Source organism: Xenopus laevis, chromosome 6L, assembly GCF_017654675.1.
Source record: "Xenopus laevis strain J_2021 chromosome 6L, Xenopus_laevis_v10.1, whole genome shotgun sequence".
NCBI classification, from domain to species: Eukaryota; Metazoa; Chordata; class Amphibia; order Anura; family Pipidae; genus Xenopus; species Xenopus laevis.
The window spans coordinates 120,026,950-120,047,151 of record NC_054381.1 but is presented as its reverse complement, the minus strand read 5'-3'; the positions used below and the strand labels follow the sequence as shown (position 1 = coordinate 120,047,151).

At 38.0% G+C, this 20,202-nt stretch overlaps 1 protein-coding gene across 3 annotated transcripts in view; it reads left to right on the top strand.

The window, feature by feature from the left end:
- nol4.L (nucleolar protein 4 L homeolog) overlaps positions 1-20,202 on the top strand; it is a 149,527-nt gene that overhangs the window by 69,453 nt on the left and 59,872 nt on the right. For 2 of the 3 annotated variants that reach the window (XM_018267975.2, XM_018267974.2), the window contains exons 2-3: positions 8,042-8,191; positions 19,921-20,032. In XM_018267975.2, the coding sequence (XP_018123464.1) occupies positions 8,042-8,191; positions 19,921-20,032 (262 nt within the window). Of the gene's footprint in view, positions 1-8,041; positions 8,192-18,900; positions 18,906-19,920; positions 20,033-20,202 lie in introns of those variants that run through there. The other variant, XM_041566416.1, reaches the window with a different exon arrangement.

Here is a 20,202-nt window from a genome sequence, read left to right as displayed (position 1 = left end):
AAGCTCTGAAGGCACTTTTTTAAGATCTATTTTTGTATAATTTAGACCTGAAAAGCAAGCAATTTTGAATAATTAGGTTCATCACATTCAATAAGTCAGCACTAATTTGAAACATCATGTATTTGGCTTTATAGTGCCCTTATAAGGGTAGTCTGTAAGGTATTTCAGTGGCAATTAATTCACTAGTTTTAGGGTTTGATTGAGTTCATTAGCAGCTTCTCCACCTTGATGCATTCTAAGTGTGTACTGTACATTATCATTTCCATTAATCACTTGCCCATCATGCTGCTGCTTTTTAATAAAAGTAAAAAGTATTGAACAATGAAGGAATCCTAAATTTAGTTCTGTACATTTCTTACATGTTTCAGTATGAACCTTTTCAGCCATCTTCCACTTGAAATTCTTCCCCCACATCCAGCCCCAGTGAGCTTTTAATTTTCATTCCATTCCTTGCACGTTTCCCACACTGACCTCTGTGATTACACACTTCTACTTTCAACGAACACACTAGTATTTAACACAGTTTTATACCTGCAGCTTAATAGTCAGTAAAAGAGATTTTCTTTCTATTGATTAGCTATGAATGTAAACCATTCTTACAATTGATATAGCTAAAGGGGGTTTGATGTGAAAATTTGACTGGTTAAAATATAGGGGTAGGGAGGAAGCTTTCATTTTACAGTTTGCTGTACAGGCATGGGATCCGTTATCCAGAAACCCATTATCCAGTTAGCTTACTTACAGGTAGCTCATCTCATATAGATTACATTTTAATTAAAACATTTTAATTTGTTAAAATTATGTCCGTTTTCCCTGTAATAATAAAACAGTACCTTGTACTTGATCCCAACTAAAATATAATTAATCCTTATTGGAGACAAAACCAGTCTATTGGGTTTAGTTGATGTTTACATGATTTTTTAGTAGATCTAAGGTATGGCGACCCAAATTACAGAAAGACCTCTTGTTCGGAAAACCTCAGGCCCTGAGTATTTTGGATAACAGGTCCCATACCTGTATTAAAATAGGACATGTTGCAGGGATCATTTATTCAACAGTTATTAGTTGTACCAAATGAAAAATGTTGAATAACTAAAGTGATGTTTGGATATTCTTTTTGAATGACTTAGAGATAGTACTGTGTGTACCAGGCTGTTCGACTGGATGACACTCCTTCAAAGGGATTTTTTTTTATAATCCCCGGAAGTGGTACAAGTAAGTAGAACAAGTGATAAGGAACAGAGGTCCCTCGAGAAATGTGCTGTTCTCATAAAAAAGTATAGTGTTGTATTTTATACCACTTCTGACATGACATAATCCATTCAACTCAAAGAGGAAAAATTTAAACAGGAGTTGAAAAATCATTGCTATCCTATGTTGTTAGTATGTCATGTATCAGGGGCATCTCTGTAAAGATTTGTAAAAAAAAAAGGCATTGAGACACATCAAACAGTCTGTTCTAGCCTGCCCTGGTATCAGGTAGGTAAATATGATCATTTTCAGGCAGTGGATTTTTATGCATTCGACCACAAGATTTCATTGTACCTTGTGGGACTGTAGAAAAAAGACGTCAATGCTAGTGATGGGTGAATGTATTCGGCAGATGCGAATTTGCGGCAAATTCTCAACGAATTCCCGCGATTCACCACCGGCGAATACATTAGTGAAACCGGCGCAAAAATGAGCCGGCGTCCGTTTTTTTGGACGCCGGTGCATTTTTGCCGGCGAATGTGCACCAGCGTAAAAAAAAAAAACGGACGCCGGCGTCGAAAACTAGACACTGGCACCGTTTTGCAAATTTTTCACCATTTCGCAAATTTCATGGGAAATTCACCAATTATTCAGGAAAGCGAAACACCACAGATTCGTCCACCACTAGTCAATGCCAAATGCAGAAGAAAAAATGATTTAGTCCGATGTTTTGTGTGTTCGTTATAGAAATCTGCTTCCTTGGGTGCAGACCCACAGGTCAGGCTGAGATTAGCTAATACTTCCATTGCTATGCGGTAGAATGTATAAAAATGCAGTGCTTAGCTTCCTTGTGTTTGTATCCTAAGCTGCCATGTTTTTTCATCCTAAAGGAAAACTATACCCGCAAAGTGAATATTTAATCAACAGATATTTTATATCATATTAAGTGGCATATTAAAGAATCTTACCAAACTGGAATATATATTTAAGTAAATATTGCCCTTTTACATCTCTTGCCTTGAGCCACCGTTTAGTGATGGTCTGTGTGCTGCCTCAGTGATCACCTGACCAGAAATACAACAACTCTAACTGTAACAGGAAGAAGTGTGGAAGCAAAAGACAGAACTCTGACTATTAATTGGCTCATGTGACCTAACATGTATGGTTTGTTGCGTTATGTTTGTGTGCACAGTGAATCCTACGATCCCAGGGGGTGGGCCTTATTTTTTAAAATGGCAATTTTCTATTTATGATTACCCAATGGCACATACTGCTAGAAAAGTATATTATTATGAACATGGTTTATTTACATGAAGCAGGGTTTTACATATGAGCTGCTTTATGCATTATATGTTTATAGAGACCTACATTGTTTGGGGGGTATAGTTTTTCTGTAACCGAATATTGATTAAACATTATAATTAATCTCATGCCTAGCCACAGTCACATTGTGGAATATGCTGTGAATAAGGCTAGCCATTGTTATACTGTACCTACCTGTAACCATTTGCACTTTTTGCCCACATACTTCTTAGATTTTGTCCCCATTCCATTAAATCACATGAATAAGATAATGCATTTCAAATATTAAATGTAGCTCTCTACAGGACTGTCAGTCTATACTACTGCAAACTACAGATAAGAGCAAAGATGACTGCGGAGAACTGAAGGCTACAGACGCTCTTGCTCTAAAACAAGTGATGAATAAAGTGATCTTTCCCATTAAATGCTCACAAATGAGTACAGGGAACGGTAAATGAGAAACCTTATTCCCGGGCCTTTCTTGCACAGTAAGAAATGTGACTGGGGAATCATAATGCACACTCAGTCCTTTACTTCCTCAGTATCAAGTTGTATTTATTTGAAAACCAATCACAGCAGGTTCACTTTGACCTGCGGGACCAATAAAGGAAAGGGATGACAGAATAAAAACGACGTATAGTTGGACATAATTTTCAGTGTGCTATGGAAGGACCTGCATGCAGAGTGAGAGCTTTCAGAGCCACATGCTGAGAGGGAAAGTAACCAATAAGCCGGCACTGATTATATGCGTGACTCTTGCCGGACTGGACTGACGCTCTAAATTTTAGCTCAATCGGCTGCATTAGGCCACAAAAGCACATTGTTTATAGAGAGGTTCTTCTTTACACATGGGGCTTCTGGAATTTACTCAGAGGTTGCAATCAGGGGACTCAAGAAATCTGAAACAGAAATTATTTAGCCGTTTCCAATGATAACCTAAAATTATGTTTAATGCAAAAAAAAAAATCAGTTGCATACATCAGTGCAAAGGGTAGTTTTTTTTAAATTATTTAGAAAAATGTAGTTTAGTCCAGGTTACAGATTATGGGATGTGTTATTGAGAATGCTCGGGACCTGGGATTTTCCACATATCGTATCTTTCTGTAATTTGGATCTTCATACCTTAAGTCTACTAAAAAAATTATTTAAACATTAAATAAACCCAATAGGCTGATTTTGCCTCCAATAATATTTGGATCTTCATACCTTAAGTCTACTAAAAAATTATTTAAACATTTAATAAACCCAATAGGCTGGTTTTGCCTCCAATAATTATAAATTATATATTAGTTTGTATCAAGTAAAAGGTACTATTTTATTGTTAGTAATAATAATTTTTAAAAATTTAAATTATTTGGATAACAGTGGAGTCTACAGGAGATGGCCTTCCTGTAATTCTGAGCTTTCTGGATAACAGGTTTCTGGATAATGGATTCAATACCTGTACTAAAACAGTGAATAAAGGAAAGCAATTTTCTAAATCTTTCTTTTTAATCATAATTTTAAAGTTGACTTCAGCAAACTTTGGGAGAAACGTGGGAAAAATGAAATATGCCTGATCCTCACTGGATGGACTAAGATCCAAAACTAATAATGAGGCTCTACACTTGTCACATAACATTGTCTGTTTTCATTCTGTGCACATTTTCACTGTACAATAAAATCCTCCTTATTCACGTGCTTACGAGTTTCCATCAATATTGTGTATGGAAGAAAGGCAGTATATAGGATCAACGTCAGAGTTCCTTTGAACATCCCTCCAGACTAATTTGAGCTCTTAAAAGTCAACTTTTCAATAAATCTCAGGTGTGAATGAAACTCCATTAAACAGCTCACTTTATGGCGCAAATCTATTTCCATTGCTAAAGGCAATAGACGATCTATGAAAATGAGGCATGTATACGATCACCAGCTAGGAATGGCAAAGCACTCAAAACATTCTACATAGGCTCAACTTTTTGGACTAAGACAACAAATTTTGCTGCTCACTCTCACCCTCTGGGTACAGATCTTGTACTAAAGGTTTTACACTTGATACCTGTAGGAATTCATAGTACAGGAATGACACTATACACTATCAGTATTGGCCCTCTATAATCCTCCATTGGCCTGACACAAAAAAGGCATTTGCAGCCCACTGAATGAAGAGTGATCTCTTCTCAATATGCATATTTATTTTATCGATCCCACGACAAAGAAAGTCTACTGGACTGGGAGCCTCATTTAATATTACATGCTCTTGTTTCTATCAGTTCCCACAAATCCAATGAAAAGTAGTCTACTAACTGCAGCCAGATTTACACAAACCAAAAGATGCCCTCTACATTGCATAAAATAATACAAGATATTAGTAGGAGCACTTTAAATAACAAGAAAAGAAAAAATATAGACAGGACACGTTTTAAATTTGCTAATAATTAAAAACAAGCCCTATTTGTTGAGCTGGTGGAGAACGTAACTCTTTTAAGGATTTATTGTGCTCCTTTTTAATTGCAACAACTAAAACGTGACTAAATATATACGTTCTGCAATTATTTTCTTTTTATTCTGTCTGTATATCCAGATCAAACTACAATTAAAGGGTCATACATGTACTAAATATAATAAAATCGAGACTCCAAGAAAATGAAAGGAAATGATATAACAAACGCTGTGGGAAAAATCATAATTGTTAAATAGATTATATACAGTTTTCCATCACAGATGTTTTTGTTAACGTAATTTAACCTTCCAGGAAGTATTGCAACTATAACATGTATTAAAAGCAGGTAGTTGATGAAGCAAAATCACAATCAGCAAGAGGTTGGATTTCATTACCGGTAACCAAAATTAAATTTGCTCCAGTCCTAACCATAGATTATTGGTTAAACCCCCAACTTTCTTGGTTTCTATTGGACAATTGTAATTGAAAGCATTTTTCCTGTGGTCCCAAAATGTTCCTGCATTTGTTACAGCAAGGGATGTGAGAAGAGAGTGGGTGGTGGGGCAGGAAAAGTTAGTTTCCTCAGCTATGTGCCTTAAGACAGAAGCCACACAGGGCTGAAATGCAGCCTGCTGAAAAACACAGGCCAAAATCAGCCCTTATTAGGATTTCCACCTTTTCCCATCCCCTTTCCAGATGGGGGGCGGGATCTGATGTCACAAGGGGAGTGACTGTGATGTCATAGTGCGGGTTGATGTCATTGAGGGGGTGGCCGATGACATTACAGGATGGGGTGTGGCGATCAGCCGGTTGAAATCTAGGGGAATCCTGCTCGGTTCTACTAATTTGGAAAACTGGGAATGCAGTTAAGACACGGCAGCCATTCTGAAAATCAGTCTGTTCAGGTCAAAACTGGATGGGTGGCAACCCTAGCCCTTATTCTCACATCAGCCTTCCTCCTTGTCAGTAGCCAGATCCAATGTGTAAACCCGGGTGCCGGCACATGGAGCGGATTTCAGTCCCAAAATTTGAGGGTTTGCATTTCAGTGTTGTAATCCACCACGTGTGCCTACACCTGAGCCAGCCGATGCAATGGATCTGGCTTCAGGAAAGATAAGGAGCTGCTTCCAGCGTAGGGGGCTGATTCTCGGCCTGTGCTTTTCAGCAGGCCAAGATTGAGCCCTGTGTGATATTATCCTTAAAATGCAAATCACATGAGAGGGATAACAAGGGATTCTGGAAGTTCAAGCTCAGCAACTGAAGGGGTCATAAATAGAATTACCCTGTTTTAAAGATCTCACTTCTCAAAAGATTGTCCAGCTTTATCTATTTATTACCTACTGGTCTTCACAGATCCTACTCTGGGAGAGCAGAAACAGCTCTATTTCTAATATATTCATTTTTATAATATTTTTTCTAGTACACAAGTTTCAGCAAATCAAGTGACACAATTTACACAACTACGAACGATCATAACAGATGGCAAAGTACCACTTATAAGTATATAATACACAAGAAGTCCACAACCAAAAAAGGACGGCTGAAGCCTATGATTAAGGGATCCATTCCCAAAACACGAAAGGCGATTGTTATCCACAGGACCCTGCAATAAACGTGCTTTTTAACTGGAGCACCGACCTTTTTTGGTTGTGGACTTTGTGTGGACAGTGGGGATGCTGTGGACAGAGCACCTTTGTGGGGGGGAGCAGCCACGGGAGCGTGAGTTTTTGAGCGGTGCCCTTCGTTTCTTTTGTATCTATAATATACAAGAGCCATGAATATCCTGTAAATTAAATCCTTATAAACAGTGGTTCAGTGATGTCATTGGTTATAATCTGTCATTTCTGTCACAAGACTCACTGAAACTTGTGTATTATAATAAATAAAGTACCCCATGATTCAAAATATTAGAAGTCACCTTGGAGTTCCATTGCCTTCGGCCTCGTGTTTTTATATGGTCATTGGACTCCTCTGTAACTTACAATATCCTTATATTTTACAAGAGGGGATACTTTATTTACTATATATTTTACAGGCTTTTCATGGCTCTTGTGTATTATATCATTATAAATGGCATGCTCAGAACCCACCACTTATAACTTATGAAATGGAAGCATTGACAGAGACTGTTATGGTGAAACTTTAAGAGCATCTTAATGACAGATGTGTAGAATGATATATGTTTGACCATTGTAATATTTCCTACTCTAGATTCATGCAAATGAATGTACATTATTATTATGCTCATTTATAAATGCAAGCTCAAAATGATGGGTGCAATCATTTTGGGTTGAGTTTAATTTGCCTGCTCAGCCGGCTGTGATGAGTTCAATACATGCACGCAAGGGAACACTTGAAAAACAAAGTGCCTGGACATGCCAGTAAATTTAGAGTGTTGTTTAGCAGCTTGGGTCCATAAATGTAACTGACTTGCAACAAGTGAATCAGATACTAATGGTATTATTGACATGCACCAGAAATGACACCATCCATCTACAAGAAACATGTGCAACAATTTGCATACTATTTTCCAAAATGTCTGCATTGATGCAAGTTAGGAAACAATGCTGCATTATGGGGAAGAAAACATGGCAACTTGCAACCAAAAGTGACACTTAGCATATTGCACTGCTTAGTCCATGAGCTTTTATATGTTTCAGTGTTTTGTTAACAAATAATACTTTAGCAGCCAGTGTAGTGCCTCTAAGCGCGAGCAGCAGTACCTAGATTATATTATCCCCTCTTGGCCCATATATACTGTATTTCCAGGTACAAGCCGTTGACGTGCAGCAAATTCAGCTGTTTCTGTTGCTAAAGTGCTGACAGACTGGAAGACATAAAATTGCACAAAAAGCAAAATATTATAAATGCATGCATAAACTCACATTATAACACATCACTAACATAAAAACAGTAAGAGAAGACTCACATTACTCATCCGTTTGCATACTGAAAATACATGAATATTTCTTCTCTCAGGCTTCACTTGCAGCAGTACGAAGCCCTTTGGTGCCAGCATTCAAATGTCAACAATATTTTTCGAGTGTAATCAGATTTGTGTGAAGGTGTTAGGATATCAGAATATATCTGCTTACCAAGCACTTCTTATCTTTTTTTTTGCCTTAGGATGGAGTTGGCATTGAAGAGAAGCTGTCTTTAAGAAGAGTGGCAGTGGTAGAAGACTTCTTTGACATTATCTACTCCATGCATGTGGAAACAGGGCCTAACGGGGAACAGATCAGAAAACATGCCGGCCAAAAGAGGACTTATAAGGCTGTGAGTACATAGATATCATCAGTTTGTGCATTCATATATTAATAGTTTCAGTTTGTGTGCAAGCTTAGCTGACCTCTATTTCTTTATTTCCTTCCAGAAAATATAATTCTAATAGAGATCAGACAATGAGGGGGGGGGGTGTAATATAACTTCAGGTTTGGTCCAGCTTAAGTAACACATAGTGGCAAAACAGATGTTTGCTTCTGTACAGCGGACCAGTAAATGCTATGTTGTGATTGGTTGCTATGATGATAACACCTAAAAAGAGCTGCGCATGTTTGAAAAAAGATTAAATGAAATGATTCCAATTTACTTAGCTTAAGATCTTTGCCTTTATAGAAAGTCTTTGAGTGAAAATCTTAATGCATATTTCAAAGTGGTTGCTCCATAAACTACTAAACAGTAGTGATGCATTGGTTATGTCAATGGACTGAGGGAGGCCTGGGTTTGATTCCTGAGCCAAGTCCTTGTGACCTTGAGCAAGTCAGTTAATCTCCCTACACTTTAGATCAGTGATCACCAACCAGTGGCTCGTGAGCAACATTTTCCCCTCCGACCCCTTGGATATTGCTACCAGTCCACATAGGTGCTATCAATAGCCAATAACAGCCCATAGTTGGCACCCTGGAAACTTTGTGTGTGCTTATGTTGCTCTCTAGACTGTCTGCTGTAACTGAAACAATTATTAAGAGTATTTATAGTATTTAGATTTAATGCATTAGTGAAACCTAGAACTACATGAAATCTGCCTGTTAAGTTTTAAGGTTAATATTTGGCCCTGCTCTTACATAAAATACTGCAACAACTTAGTTTTGTGGCTCTGCAGACATCACTAATGAAAAACATAAACACTATAAAGCTACCCATGCCCAGGAAAACTAGATCACGTGGCTAAGCATTCACCAGAAATTAGATCACCTGGCAAAGTGGGATTCATGCTTGGGCAATTGGATTTTACATCTTGTCTTATTAATATTTAAATGAAGTATGATCATATATCGACCAGAAGTTTAATAGATTTTGCTCCATGTGGGCACGTTTAGACTAGAAATGTGGGGTTGGCACCTCTAGACGGGGCTGGAAGCACAGACTAAAAGCCAGTTAGGTTACAGTATGGGCTGAATGCATTTTTAATTATCTGAAGGTCAGTAACAGTAAGATTTTGGGTAAACACTAATTTGCTACCCGAGATATTCTTAGAAATATGACTGAATGGTCATGAGATTGCTCTTATGAGTGTTTTGGTGCTGAAATACATGTATATACTAGGTTTCAATTCAAATGAAGTCACAGGAGGCCATTTGCGGCTCTCAAATGTGCTACATCTGCAATCAGCCTTACAGTTGAGTTAATGAATTAATGAATGAATGAATGAATTAATTAATTAATTCATTAATTATATAATTAATTAATTAATCCCTCATTTTATGTTTTGACTAGCAAGGAGCAGCCAGATAGTGACATGTGATAATATAATGTACAGTATGTATCCCTGTATAACTCAGGGATTATAATCATGTAAAACTCTATGAAAACATCCCTTCAAAACTTTCCAAGACCCTGAACCAAATATATCCTGGTCATTTATGGCTGTGCTCCCCTGTACAAATACATTCTGGATTCTGCTGCAGCTTTGAATGATCAGTATAGACAATTTCAGTTTGTTGGTAAACCTGTTGCTTATAAAGAAAGTGCTGTTATTTTAGCCAGGCAAATTCTCAGTGGAAATAATTACAATGGGCTTGGACATCTGCCAGTAGCACTGAGCAACCCAGTGAAACTCTACCTGAACCAGGGGATTTCCTCGGCTCACGTCTAGTACTTGTTCTCATGTTATGTGTGCGGGAGGGAGGAGAAAACCAGTTTCAATAATTAATGGTTCAGAGAGCAGGTAAACAGGCACTTCAAAGTCTACAGGTGGACACCGAGTATGATTTAATGGGATTTTAATACGAAAAATAACATTTCTGTGTTGCTAGTCAGCATTCTGTAACATTGAATTATGTGTAGTAAAAATGTTTATATCAGGTTATATGCTTATTTGTGGGGGATTATTCACTTTTGATGTAACAGCTAAATTGTTGTTTCTAATCATGTGAAGAATATTTTCTACAATAAGAATTCTGCATTACTACAGACGCCTGTCACTCAGCTTTTTTTCAAGTCCCACATAGCATTGGTTCATTATCTTGCTATATGTTTGGAGAGACCGTAACAGTTTTTTCTTGATCTTATGCTACATGTAGGACCCTATATTTTTCAATTCTATTGTTGTATTTGTTTCTGCTTCTGATAATCCTTACAGGGTTTCATACCCCTCCTACCCATCATCATGGTAAATGTTATTGAATCAGATGTACCATGTGGGAAGCCGAAAGCCTGAACAATTTTATTTTCTATTTTATTTATCTATCACTATACACTCTTTGACATGTGCACTGGCAGACTTGTCTGACATAACAAGTCACCTGCAATGCAACAGGATGGTTTGCTGATCCACACACACACAGTTCATTAGTTCATTACTTAGGAAAATGTTCAGGGCCATATTTACCATATTGAATAAAAAAACACTTAAAAATAATCACTCCAGGCAGCCTGCTGCTGGGTACTTGTAACTAAATCTAATGATGGAGTTTAGGGGCAGGGTAAGTAAACCTCTTATCCCCTATCAGGGCAGAGTATCAGTGAAAGGAGGTGTAGCCTAGGGCAGCACTGGACCAAAATACAGCCCCGGCAGTATGTTTGAAATTGACCTAACTTGGTGACCAACTGTTGGTATGTTTGGCCAACTTTAATGTGTTTGTGGCATGAAAATTGTTGATGCATGAAATTTCCAGGAACAAATAAGTAGTTCAACTTTAAAGTGTGATGGTCAGAGTACATTTTCTATGAATCGGCAATGGCCACACCCACATTCTTATGCTCTAATGCAATAGTTTTTGCTCATGCCCCCTTTTGAGGTCCAAAATTTGGTGTTGCACCCCTTTATCTTATGCCAATGTTATAAATGTATGAAAAGATTGCTGTTTCCACTATTTAGGTTCCAAGAATGATTCCAATAATGCTAACCGAGTCTTATAAGTATTCATTGCCAAATTTCATCCTAATTGACCTTCCAAATAAGCTTTCAGGAGACAAAATATGCATTCATTCAATTTTACTCTAAGCTGGGCCCTCAGACCCCTGGCTCCAGGCTTACCTAGACTGGCCATATTAATAGTTTTAGAAACACTGCTATAAAATGTATGCACAAATGATAAAAAGAGATAAAGGGGCAGATTTATCAAGGGTAGAATTTTGAGGGTTAAAAAACCCTCAAAGTAAAAATATTTCGAATATCGAATTCGAAGGATTTAGCGCAAAAGCTTTGATCGAACGATTCTAACGATTTTAATTGATCGAAGGATTTTTATTCGATAAAAAAAACCTTAGAAAAGTGCTGGGGATGGTCCCCATAGGCTAACATTGCACCTCAGTAGGTTTAAAGTGGCGAAGTATGAAAAAGTTTTTTTAAAAGAGACAGTACTTTGATTATCGAATGGTAGAATAGTCGAACGATTTTTACTTCGAATTGTTCGAACCTTCGTTTCTATTGAATTCTATCGAATTTGACCAATTCGATGGTCGAAGTACCCAAAAAAATACTTTGAAATTCAAATTTTGTTCCATTCGAATTCTTCACTCAAGCTTAGTAAATCTGCCCCTTAGATTACCAACAGAAATGGTGTGCTCATTGCTAGCTAACATGGAAAACACTAAGCCACTCTCAATAAAAGGAGAGGAGATCTAGCAATGACTTACATTGTTTAAACAACCTGTGCCTGTGGGGTTATAATCTTCTCAAGAAAAACGCAAAGTGATAAAATTCCCAGAATATCCCACTGGAGTCCAGCTCACAGGTATTCCATGCATTATCCAAAAGCACTAATAAGACCTCAACATTACTGCATCTCTGACTAATTCCTTTAAACTTTGATTCCATAGAAACACTAGTCTGTATGTATACTATAGGTTATAATTAAAGTCTCCGGTGGTTCCTTGTACTTTCTTTTCTTCATCGTCCAGTATAAAATGTTTCATGCAGAAATAATAAACTAGCCTAATGTGAAATTATAATTGGAACAATCTATGAAATGCAAATGTGAGATACTTTCTATTTCTTATGAATATAACTCAGTTTGCAGGAATGTCTGTTCTGTAATTTACATACATACTAAGGGAAAGTAATTATCTGGTTTAGCATGCTAGAACATAGATAGCACTTCTACAGAAGGATGAGTCTATTTATTTTTATTCTCCTTCAGCGTATGTAAATATGTCTGGTGTTAGCATGGCAGCAAGATGCGAAAAAATGAATCTGGAACTGTAACTAAACTAGATTTAATTATTAGGCTTACAATGTTAGGCTATAATAACTAGGATTAAAAATAGAAATCCAGGATATTAAAGCAGCTTGCAAAGACACTGCATGGCAGCATCCCCTAATATGTTGTAGGTTAGGCACCAAATGATGCAGGTAGGCAGAGAAATACACAGAAATATCATCACTTTTCTCAAATAATTTAGACATTACATACAGGGTTCTAGCACATTCGGGTGGTCTAGTGCCTTAAGCATTTGGCACATGCCAAAGAAACATCTCTGTGATGCATCAATTGCTCCCTGTTGCCTTACACATTGTGCTCACAATTCATTTTCTTGGCATATCTTTTGCAGATGAGAAAGTGATAAGAACTGCAGCTCCTCTGCACTTAGCACTTGTTGCTAAGGAATGAGGCAGAAATGATTAAACTATTTTGCATGTTTCTAAAATCCCAAAATATTGGCCCTTTGGAATGTATTCACAGAATGAATACAACTGAGAATTGTTATGGCACTAGATTTAGTTCAGGGGATATGTGGGATTTGGGGAAAGTATTTCCTACATTTAGCTTGGTATGGCCATTTCTAATTCAATCAAATGATGAATAATGGGGCAGAATCAGGTTTAAAGGAATTGTTCAGTGTAAAAATAAAAACTGGTTAAATAGATAGGCTGTGCAAAATAAAAAATGTTGAATATAGTTAGTTAGCTAAATATGTAATGTATAAAGACTGGAGTGACTGGATGTCTAACATAACAGAACATAGCCCAACTTCCTGATTTTCAACTCTCTTGGTTTCCAATGACTGGTTACCAGGCAGTAACCAATCAGAGACTTGAAGGGGGGCCACATGGGTCATATCTGTTTCTTTTGAATCTGAGCTGCATGCTGAAGATCAATTGCAAACTCACTAAACAGATATGTACCATGAGGCCCCCATTCAAGTCGCTGACTAACTCAGAGTTAGAGAGTTGAAAAGCAGGAAGTAGTGTTCTGGCTATTATGTTAGACATCCGGTCACTCCAGCCTTTATACATCACATATTTGCCAAACTAACTATATTAAAAATTTTTTTAATTTGCACAGTTTTTATTTTCACGCTGAACTTTTCCTTTAAGGAATTTTCAGTATTCAGGACTATAAGGCTTAGACAGTGGTTGGTCATTGATTACAGGCCGGACTGAGGAAGAGGTCTGTCCTGGTCAAACGGGAACGCTGGGGCATGGAATTCTGAGGAGGATTGGAAATTACACAAATTTTGGATGTCCAGCTCGCAGCTGATTGCAACTTCCAGCACATTCAGTTGGTGATACGATTTTGGGCTGATGTCCTTTCTACTCTACTGTCAATCCAACCTTAGCCATGAGTTTAAATTTGGCTGCCATATTTTAGAAAGGAAGGGAAATATGTGCTAAAAGAAATATTTCCCTCGTCATAAGGCAGGCATGTCCAAAGTCCAGCCCGTGGCCAATTGTGGCCCGTTTTCAAATTTACACCAGCCCTCAGCCTCCATCATAAAATTAATAATAATGTGGCCCGCCAGCACAGTGCAATCAGGAATCAGCAACCAGGAATCGTGTAGCCGTCCATCTCCAGGAGTGAATGATCCTGATCACAAGCTAGCTACCAGGGAATGGATGTCAAGCTAAATGATCGGCCCTCGCACATTTTAACCTCACCAAATCTGGCCCTCGTTGCAAAAAGTTTGGACACCCCTGTTATAAGGGAACATTGAAAACAACATTGTTTTGTATGTGAGATATATAACATTTCATATTTATCTCTGAAATTATGTTTCAAGAAACTGAGATCATACAAGGAAATACCTTTGTTGCATTCATCTCAGTAGGTTGAAGAGCAGTGCATAGGGCTTATTGATAGCAGTAGCTGAAGCTTTTTCACTTTCAAAATTATACTCTATAGAATATCATTGCTATTGATTGTCTGTACCTTTATTCCAGTCAGATAGCGGCCTCCAGCACAGAACACTCTGAATGTTCTTTCAGGCTGATCCATTTCTCCCTGGCTCCCAAGTGCTAGCGCTTGGTGAAAACAATTCTTCCCATCCTGGGGGCTAAGACTCAAATAATATTCCATCATAAAGAGGTAACAACCAATGTAACGTTAACTCTTGAGTCACACAGAGATGCATGAACTCAGGAAATATTGCTGAGATATTATGCTATAAGCAGAAAATGTCATACATCTCTATGTGGAATGGGGGGTGGGGGTGGTGGTTGCAGTTTAGCATCTGAAGAACCTCCAGATTGTATTTGTGCTTCAGTTCACACTGTAACTCATCTCTGTGTCAGTGACTTAGCAATATATCCTCATACAGCAATAGGGGGTTCTGACCAGAAGTATTACATTTAGAGCCATATTCAAAATCCAGTGGCTTTCTCTGCATTGCCACTCAACCGGATGCCATGACACTCAGCTAGTAACTATGGAGACAAGCAGTATCACCAAGCATTCGCCACGCTTCATGTACTTAAATATTTACTCACTGTACATATAATGTCCATATTTCCTCTACACCTACTGGCTCACAATTTTATTTGTGCCAACGACAGTATATAGACAATATACTTTGCATATATAGCAGTGCACAATAATAATAATAATAAAACAATATCTGAATACTCCTCAACACTACGTGAAAAAGCTAATACATAAGTATCATATCAGATACTATTATACTCGAAAACTAGGGAATGAGTATAAAATCACTGCCTCTGGTGTAACAGGATAATAATTAGGCCTTTCAGGGAAATATTCAGCTCTTTATGCACTAACTCATCCTGGAGCCGGTGATCAATCAGGAACTTGTTACCAAGGTATTTGCTGCTGTCCAAGGTCCTGCAGTACTTCAGAATATCCAGCTGATTCCATAGGAAAAGAATATGATTGCATTCAACATGCAAGCCAACTCTCTTCTCTTCCTACTGTTAGATACTCAGATTGTACAGAGATGGCCTGCTATGATTGGCTGAATATTGTCATGGAGACATGGTGGCCTTCTGCTCCTAACAAAGAGCAAGGCTCATGTCTCTCTAATTGATATAGCAGTTCAACGTATAATGCAATGTCGCACACAGGCACTGTGGGTCATTTGTCAGTGCTACTGCTTAACAAAAGCTATAATACAGACTAAATGCTGGAAAATAAGTGTACAGATGCTTAAAAGCCTTCCGTTTGAGTGTTACTAATAATAATAATATTCTCCTTATTCAAAGTATAGAGAAATTGAAAAGAGTTGCATAATATTTAGAACTGGAAAAGAGTATTATTGCTGTTTTACTATGTAATTCCAATGTACAGGATTAAGGACTTTCAGAAGGAAAAACTGATGTTGGGGAATTCTGAGATGTGTAGTTCACAGAATTTGGGGATATTGGATAATTAGCAGTGTAGTCTAACATTACATTAAACCAGAATGTGAGTAAAATAATCAAGGCTGTGCGTAAAGTATTGTAGCTAAATCTAATAAAAATAGTATTTAATAGTATTTAAATAGTAATCAATAGCTCAGGACAACAAAGATATTTTATATTCATATACACATTTTTAGGGCACTGCCGATGTGATTCCATTGTACTCTTTTCAGTTTCAAATACCATCAACAATGAAAGCATCGGAGCTTCGCCTCTGTCATTACTGGCAACTTGGGTCTCAGTTCTGTGATTTCAAAGCCTTAAATATTCAAAATATTCATCTGTTAGGTGGAGGGTGAATAGTATTACCATATTTCCTCATTTGTTGTCAAGTATACAATTGCTAATGCTTGGTATCGGGGACGCCGCCACCGAAGAGCAGCCTAAAATTAAACAAATTGGCTATCAACACTCATTTGCATTTGCAGAGATGCATTACCTTTATCACAGCATGAATCCCATTTCACAGAATGAAGAGGTTTAGTAGCGGTTGGAAAGAGAAGTTTAAACATGACATTTGGTATACAGTACGTAGGATTTTATTATTCCCTTTCTAAACTTGCAATATTGCTGTTTTTTCCTTTTATTAGAACTTACCCTTAGTGATGTATATCACTTACTGTGTGCCAGTTTATGTGTCTAATAATAACATAAAGTGATGCTGTTGGCATGTTGCCCTACCCACACCTGTTGTCTCCCTGTACTATTATCCATTTCACATACAGTCAACCTATTTCAAATGCTGTTCTGCAGGGCCTACGAATGTTGAACCTGCTGGGGCCCTATTAAAACAGCTCTGGATATGTGCCATAATCCAGAGCTGTCCTACTTCTCAACTATGGACAAATAATAGATCCTCTGCACTTCTCAACTACAGCATTGTTATACTCAAATGTTTGTGGGCTATAGCTTGTTACAAAGATTGTGTCTTTCACAATCTAAGGGGAATGCTTGTGGGTTACTGGGTCCTGCAAAAAAATTAATTTAGAGCCCCAAAATATTCATTAGTTGGCCTATTCTACCAAGATATATTACAATTTGCTCATTAATTATGACCTCACTGGGCCCCTACACTCCTGGACCCCCTGCAACCACAGGGTCTGCTTCCCCTGTAGTTGCACCCCGGCAGGGACACATTTGGCACCCATGTCTAACTTACTAACTAAATGGGCTAGAATGTTACAATATTTTGTTTCATATAAAGCAGTAGGTGAGAGACAGAAATATTTGTTAAAAATAGTAGTATGAATGCGGCAGCTGTCAAAAATTTATATTTATGTACATAATAATATCAGGGCTCCCATAACCCCTTTCATTCACAAAGTTCCGTTTGGTAAATGTAATAACAAGAAGCAGCAGCTGACAGGACACTGGGAGGCACAATGCATTCTTCTCTTTCTTATTCAGTGGCTGTTGAATTGTAACTCAAGATTAGGGAAAGGTATCTTAACATTTTATTGTAAAGTGAGTATTGTGTGCTAGTAATGGTCTGTCGCAAGTCGGGGGTATGCAGTATAAGTCACATTTGGATTGTCTTCTTACTTTGGTGAAGAGACTAGAGATTAAGAGGCAGATTGAGAAGCTAATATAGTACAATGGGGCAATTAAACATATACTGTATCTGTTCTGGCATATTCAGAGTTTGCTGTGAGGCTTTTGCCCTTATGATCAGATCCAGTGGGAAAGCTATTAATATATTCTGATCATACCTCCTCTCCTTTGGACCAAAACGTGCCTGCCATTATTGCTCACAGATAACACAGTACACTCTTCTGTTTACATATAAATCTGTTAGCAAGGCAACACAAATAATCACTACCCCAGTCACATATTATGAGTTATAAGATGAAATCCCTAAAGGGCAAGTAACTGATATGTGCATGCATGGGCAATTTACTTTTCACCACTCCACTGGGAAAGGGATTTAAAGCCAAAGAGCAATTACTGTATGTGCATAGCACTAGTTTCATCAGAAGATTGTTAAAAGATAGTTGTAATTGAACAGCAGCTAAAGTTTGACACCTGTAGTCTATTGAATGAATATTACCAGGCAGCTTCTTCTACATCTAACATTTTAAGCTGTACAGGAAGACTGGTGTTCTGAGTTCATAATTGTGTAGGTCACATACAGCCACAACCTTTCCCCCAATGCAATGAGTTTTATGCCACATAAGCATGCTATACATATCACAGCTGATCATCTGTAACTCTTGAGGCCTTCCAGTTGCCTTGTAGTACTTCTCCTAGCCCCCCCCCCTTTAGCAACACATGATCACAGGATGCACATCACTGCTAATGGCGTAATATGTAATTTTAACCTTTATCAAGGACATTCTGCAAAACAGACTCTCTGATATTGGGAGTCCTGGGCAAATGGCATTTTCTCTTCACTTTAAATGGAGTTCTTCATATGAGATATAGCTTATTAGTAGGGATGCACCGAATCCACTATTTTGGATTCGCAGAACCCTCGAATCCTTTGTGAAAGATTCGGCCGAATATCGAACCAAATCAGAAACCTAATTTGCATATGCAAAATAGGGGTGGGAAGGCAAAATTTTTTTTACTTCCTTGTTTTGGGACAAAAAGTCATGTAATTTCCCTCCCCACCCTAACTTGCATATGCAAATTAGGATTCAGATTCGGTTCGGCCGGGCAGAAGGATTCGGCCGAATCCGAATCCTGCTGAAAAAGGCCGAATCCCGAACCGAATCCTGGATTCCGTGCATCCCTAGTTATTAGCAAGGATTACATACTGTTAAAACCTGGTAATATGCTGGTCGGTAACAGCAGAACCAGGCTCAAGGTAAAGCTGATAGGACAAGAAGCTTGCGGTTGAACAATGAGAGTGGTGTCTGCCGATAAACTGCTGTTCTGACATTCAGCACATTCACTGGAATTTTGCATTATAGTGTGAGTACAGGCTGTTCCCATTACTCCGGTTATACAGAAGGTTGAGAAGGTGGCACGTGTGCTGAAAGCTTTTTATTCAAATGCCTGTCATTAGTGAACCATGGCATGTAAGCCACAGCTCTAACAGCCGTTATTGTCTTCTTTATATTTGTTTTATGTGCGACTTTGTACTGATAATTAATAATTACTGGTATAAGGACATGTATTGAAATGTCACAATTCCCTCAAATTAAGTGCTTTGGCACTCCAAACCCACACAGCTCCATTCTCCAGATATTCTACAACTCCCAAGAGGGGAACATGCAGTTTGAATATCGGAACAAGCCTACATTTAAGTATAAATAGTTTAAAGGGGGTTTCTTTCACTATATCTTGTGTGTGATAATTCAAGCATGGGACAATTTAATATAAGGTGCAAGATTTGCTGCAGGTCTATAGCAATCAATCAGCAGATATCATTTACTGTCTGATTAGTTGCTATTGGTTACTAGACAAGGGCAAACATTGTGTTGTAGCCCCATATCTATATTAACTTTAATAAGTTAAGCTATGGCACACAAAATGGTAACGTAAAGGCAATTATAATTGTATTGACACAAAGCCACTTTTGTATGTGACATTAGGAGGTAGGTATGGTTTGGGTGGGCACTTAGATCAAAATTCTTAAACCATAGCCTATCTTCCAACATACAGCCACTGGGATGCAGGATTACACAATATTCCGATTTTATTCTGATTTGTCGCTAGCAAATATTCTGTGAAGATCTCAGTCCTGGCCTTGACTGTAGGTTTGGAAGACTTCTAGAAACTTAGCATGCAAATTTATGTAAGTTCCCAGCTGCTCCCTCAAATCTACTGACTTGCAGTTTACAATGAAATGGCGGCATTTAGCTGAGAAGCTCAAGCTTATATATCTTTGAAAGATTGTGGTAGATTGTGTCGCTTTCACGCAAAGAATAATGTTTCTGCTCTGGATGTCAAACTCACACTGTCTGCTTACTCTTATTTGTTTTAGATTTCAGAAACATATGCCTTCCTACCCAGGGAAGCAGTGACAAGGTTTCTAATGAGCTGCTCAGAGTGTCAGAAAAGAATGCATTTAAACCCCGATGGTGGCGAGCAGAAAGGTGAGTGCAGTGTCCAGGACACTCGACCTTACATTATCCGCAAAATGTCATATTCCTTTTCACTGAGCTGGGTGGAGTTCATAAGTGATTATACCATAGTGGGAATACATTATATTAGTAAGGCATCCTGAAGCTTTGAGCATCTATATTAAGCATCTTTATTTATTTAT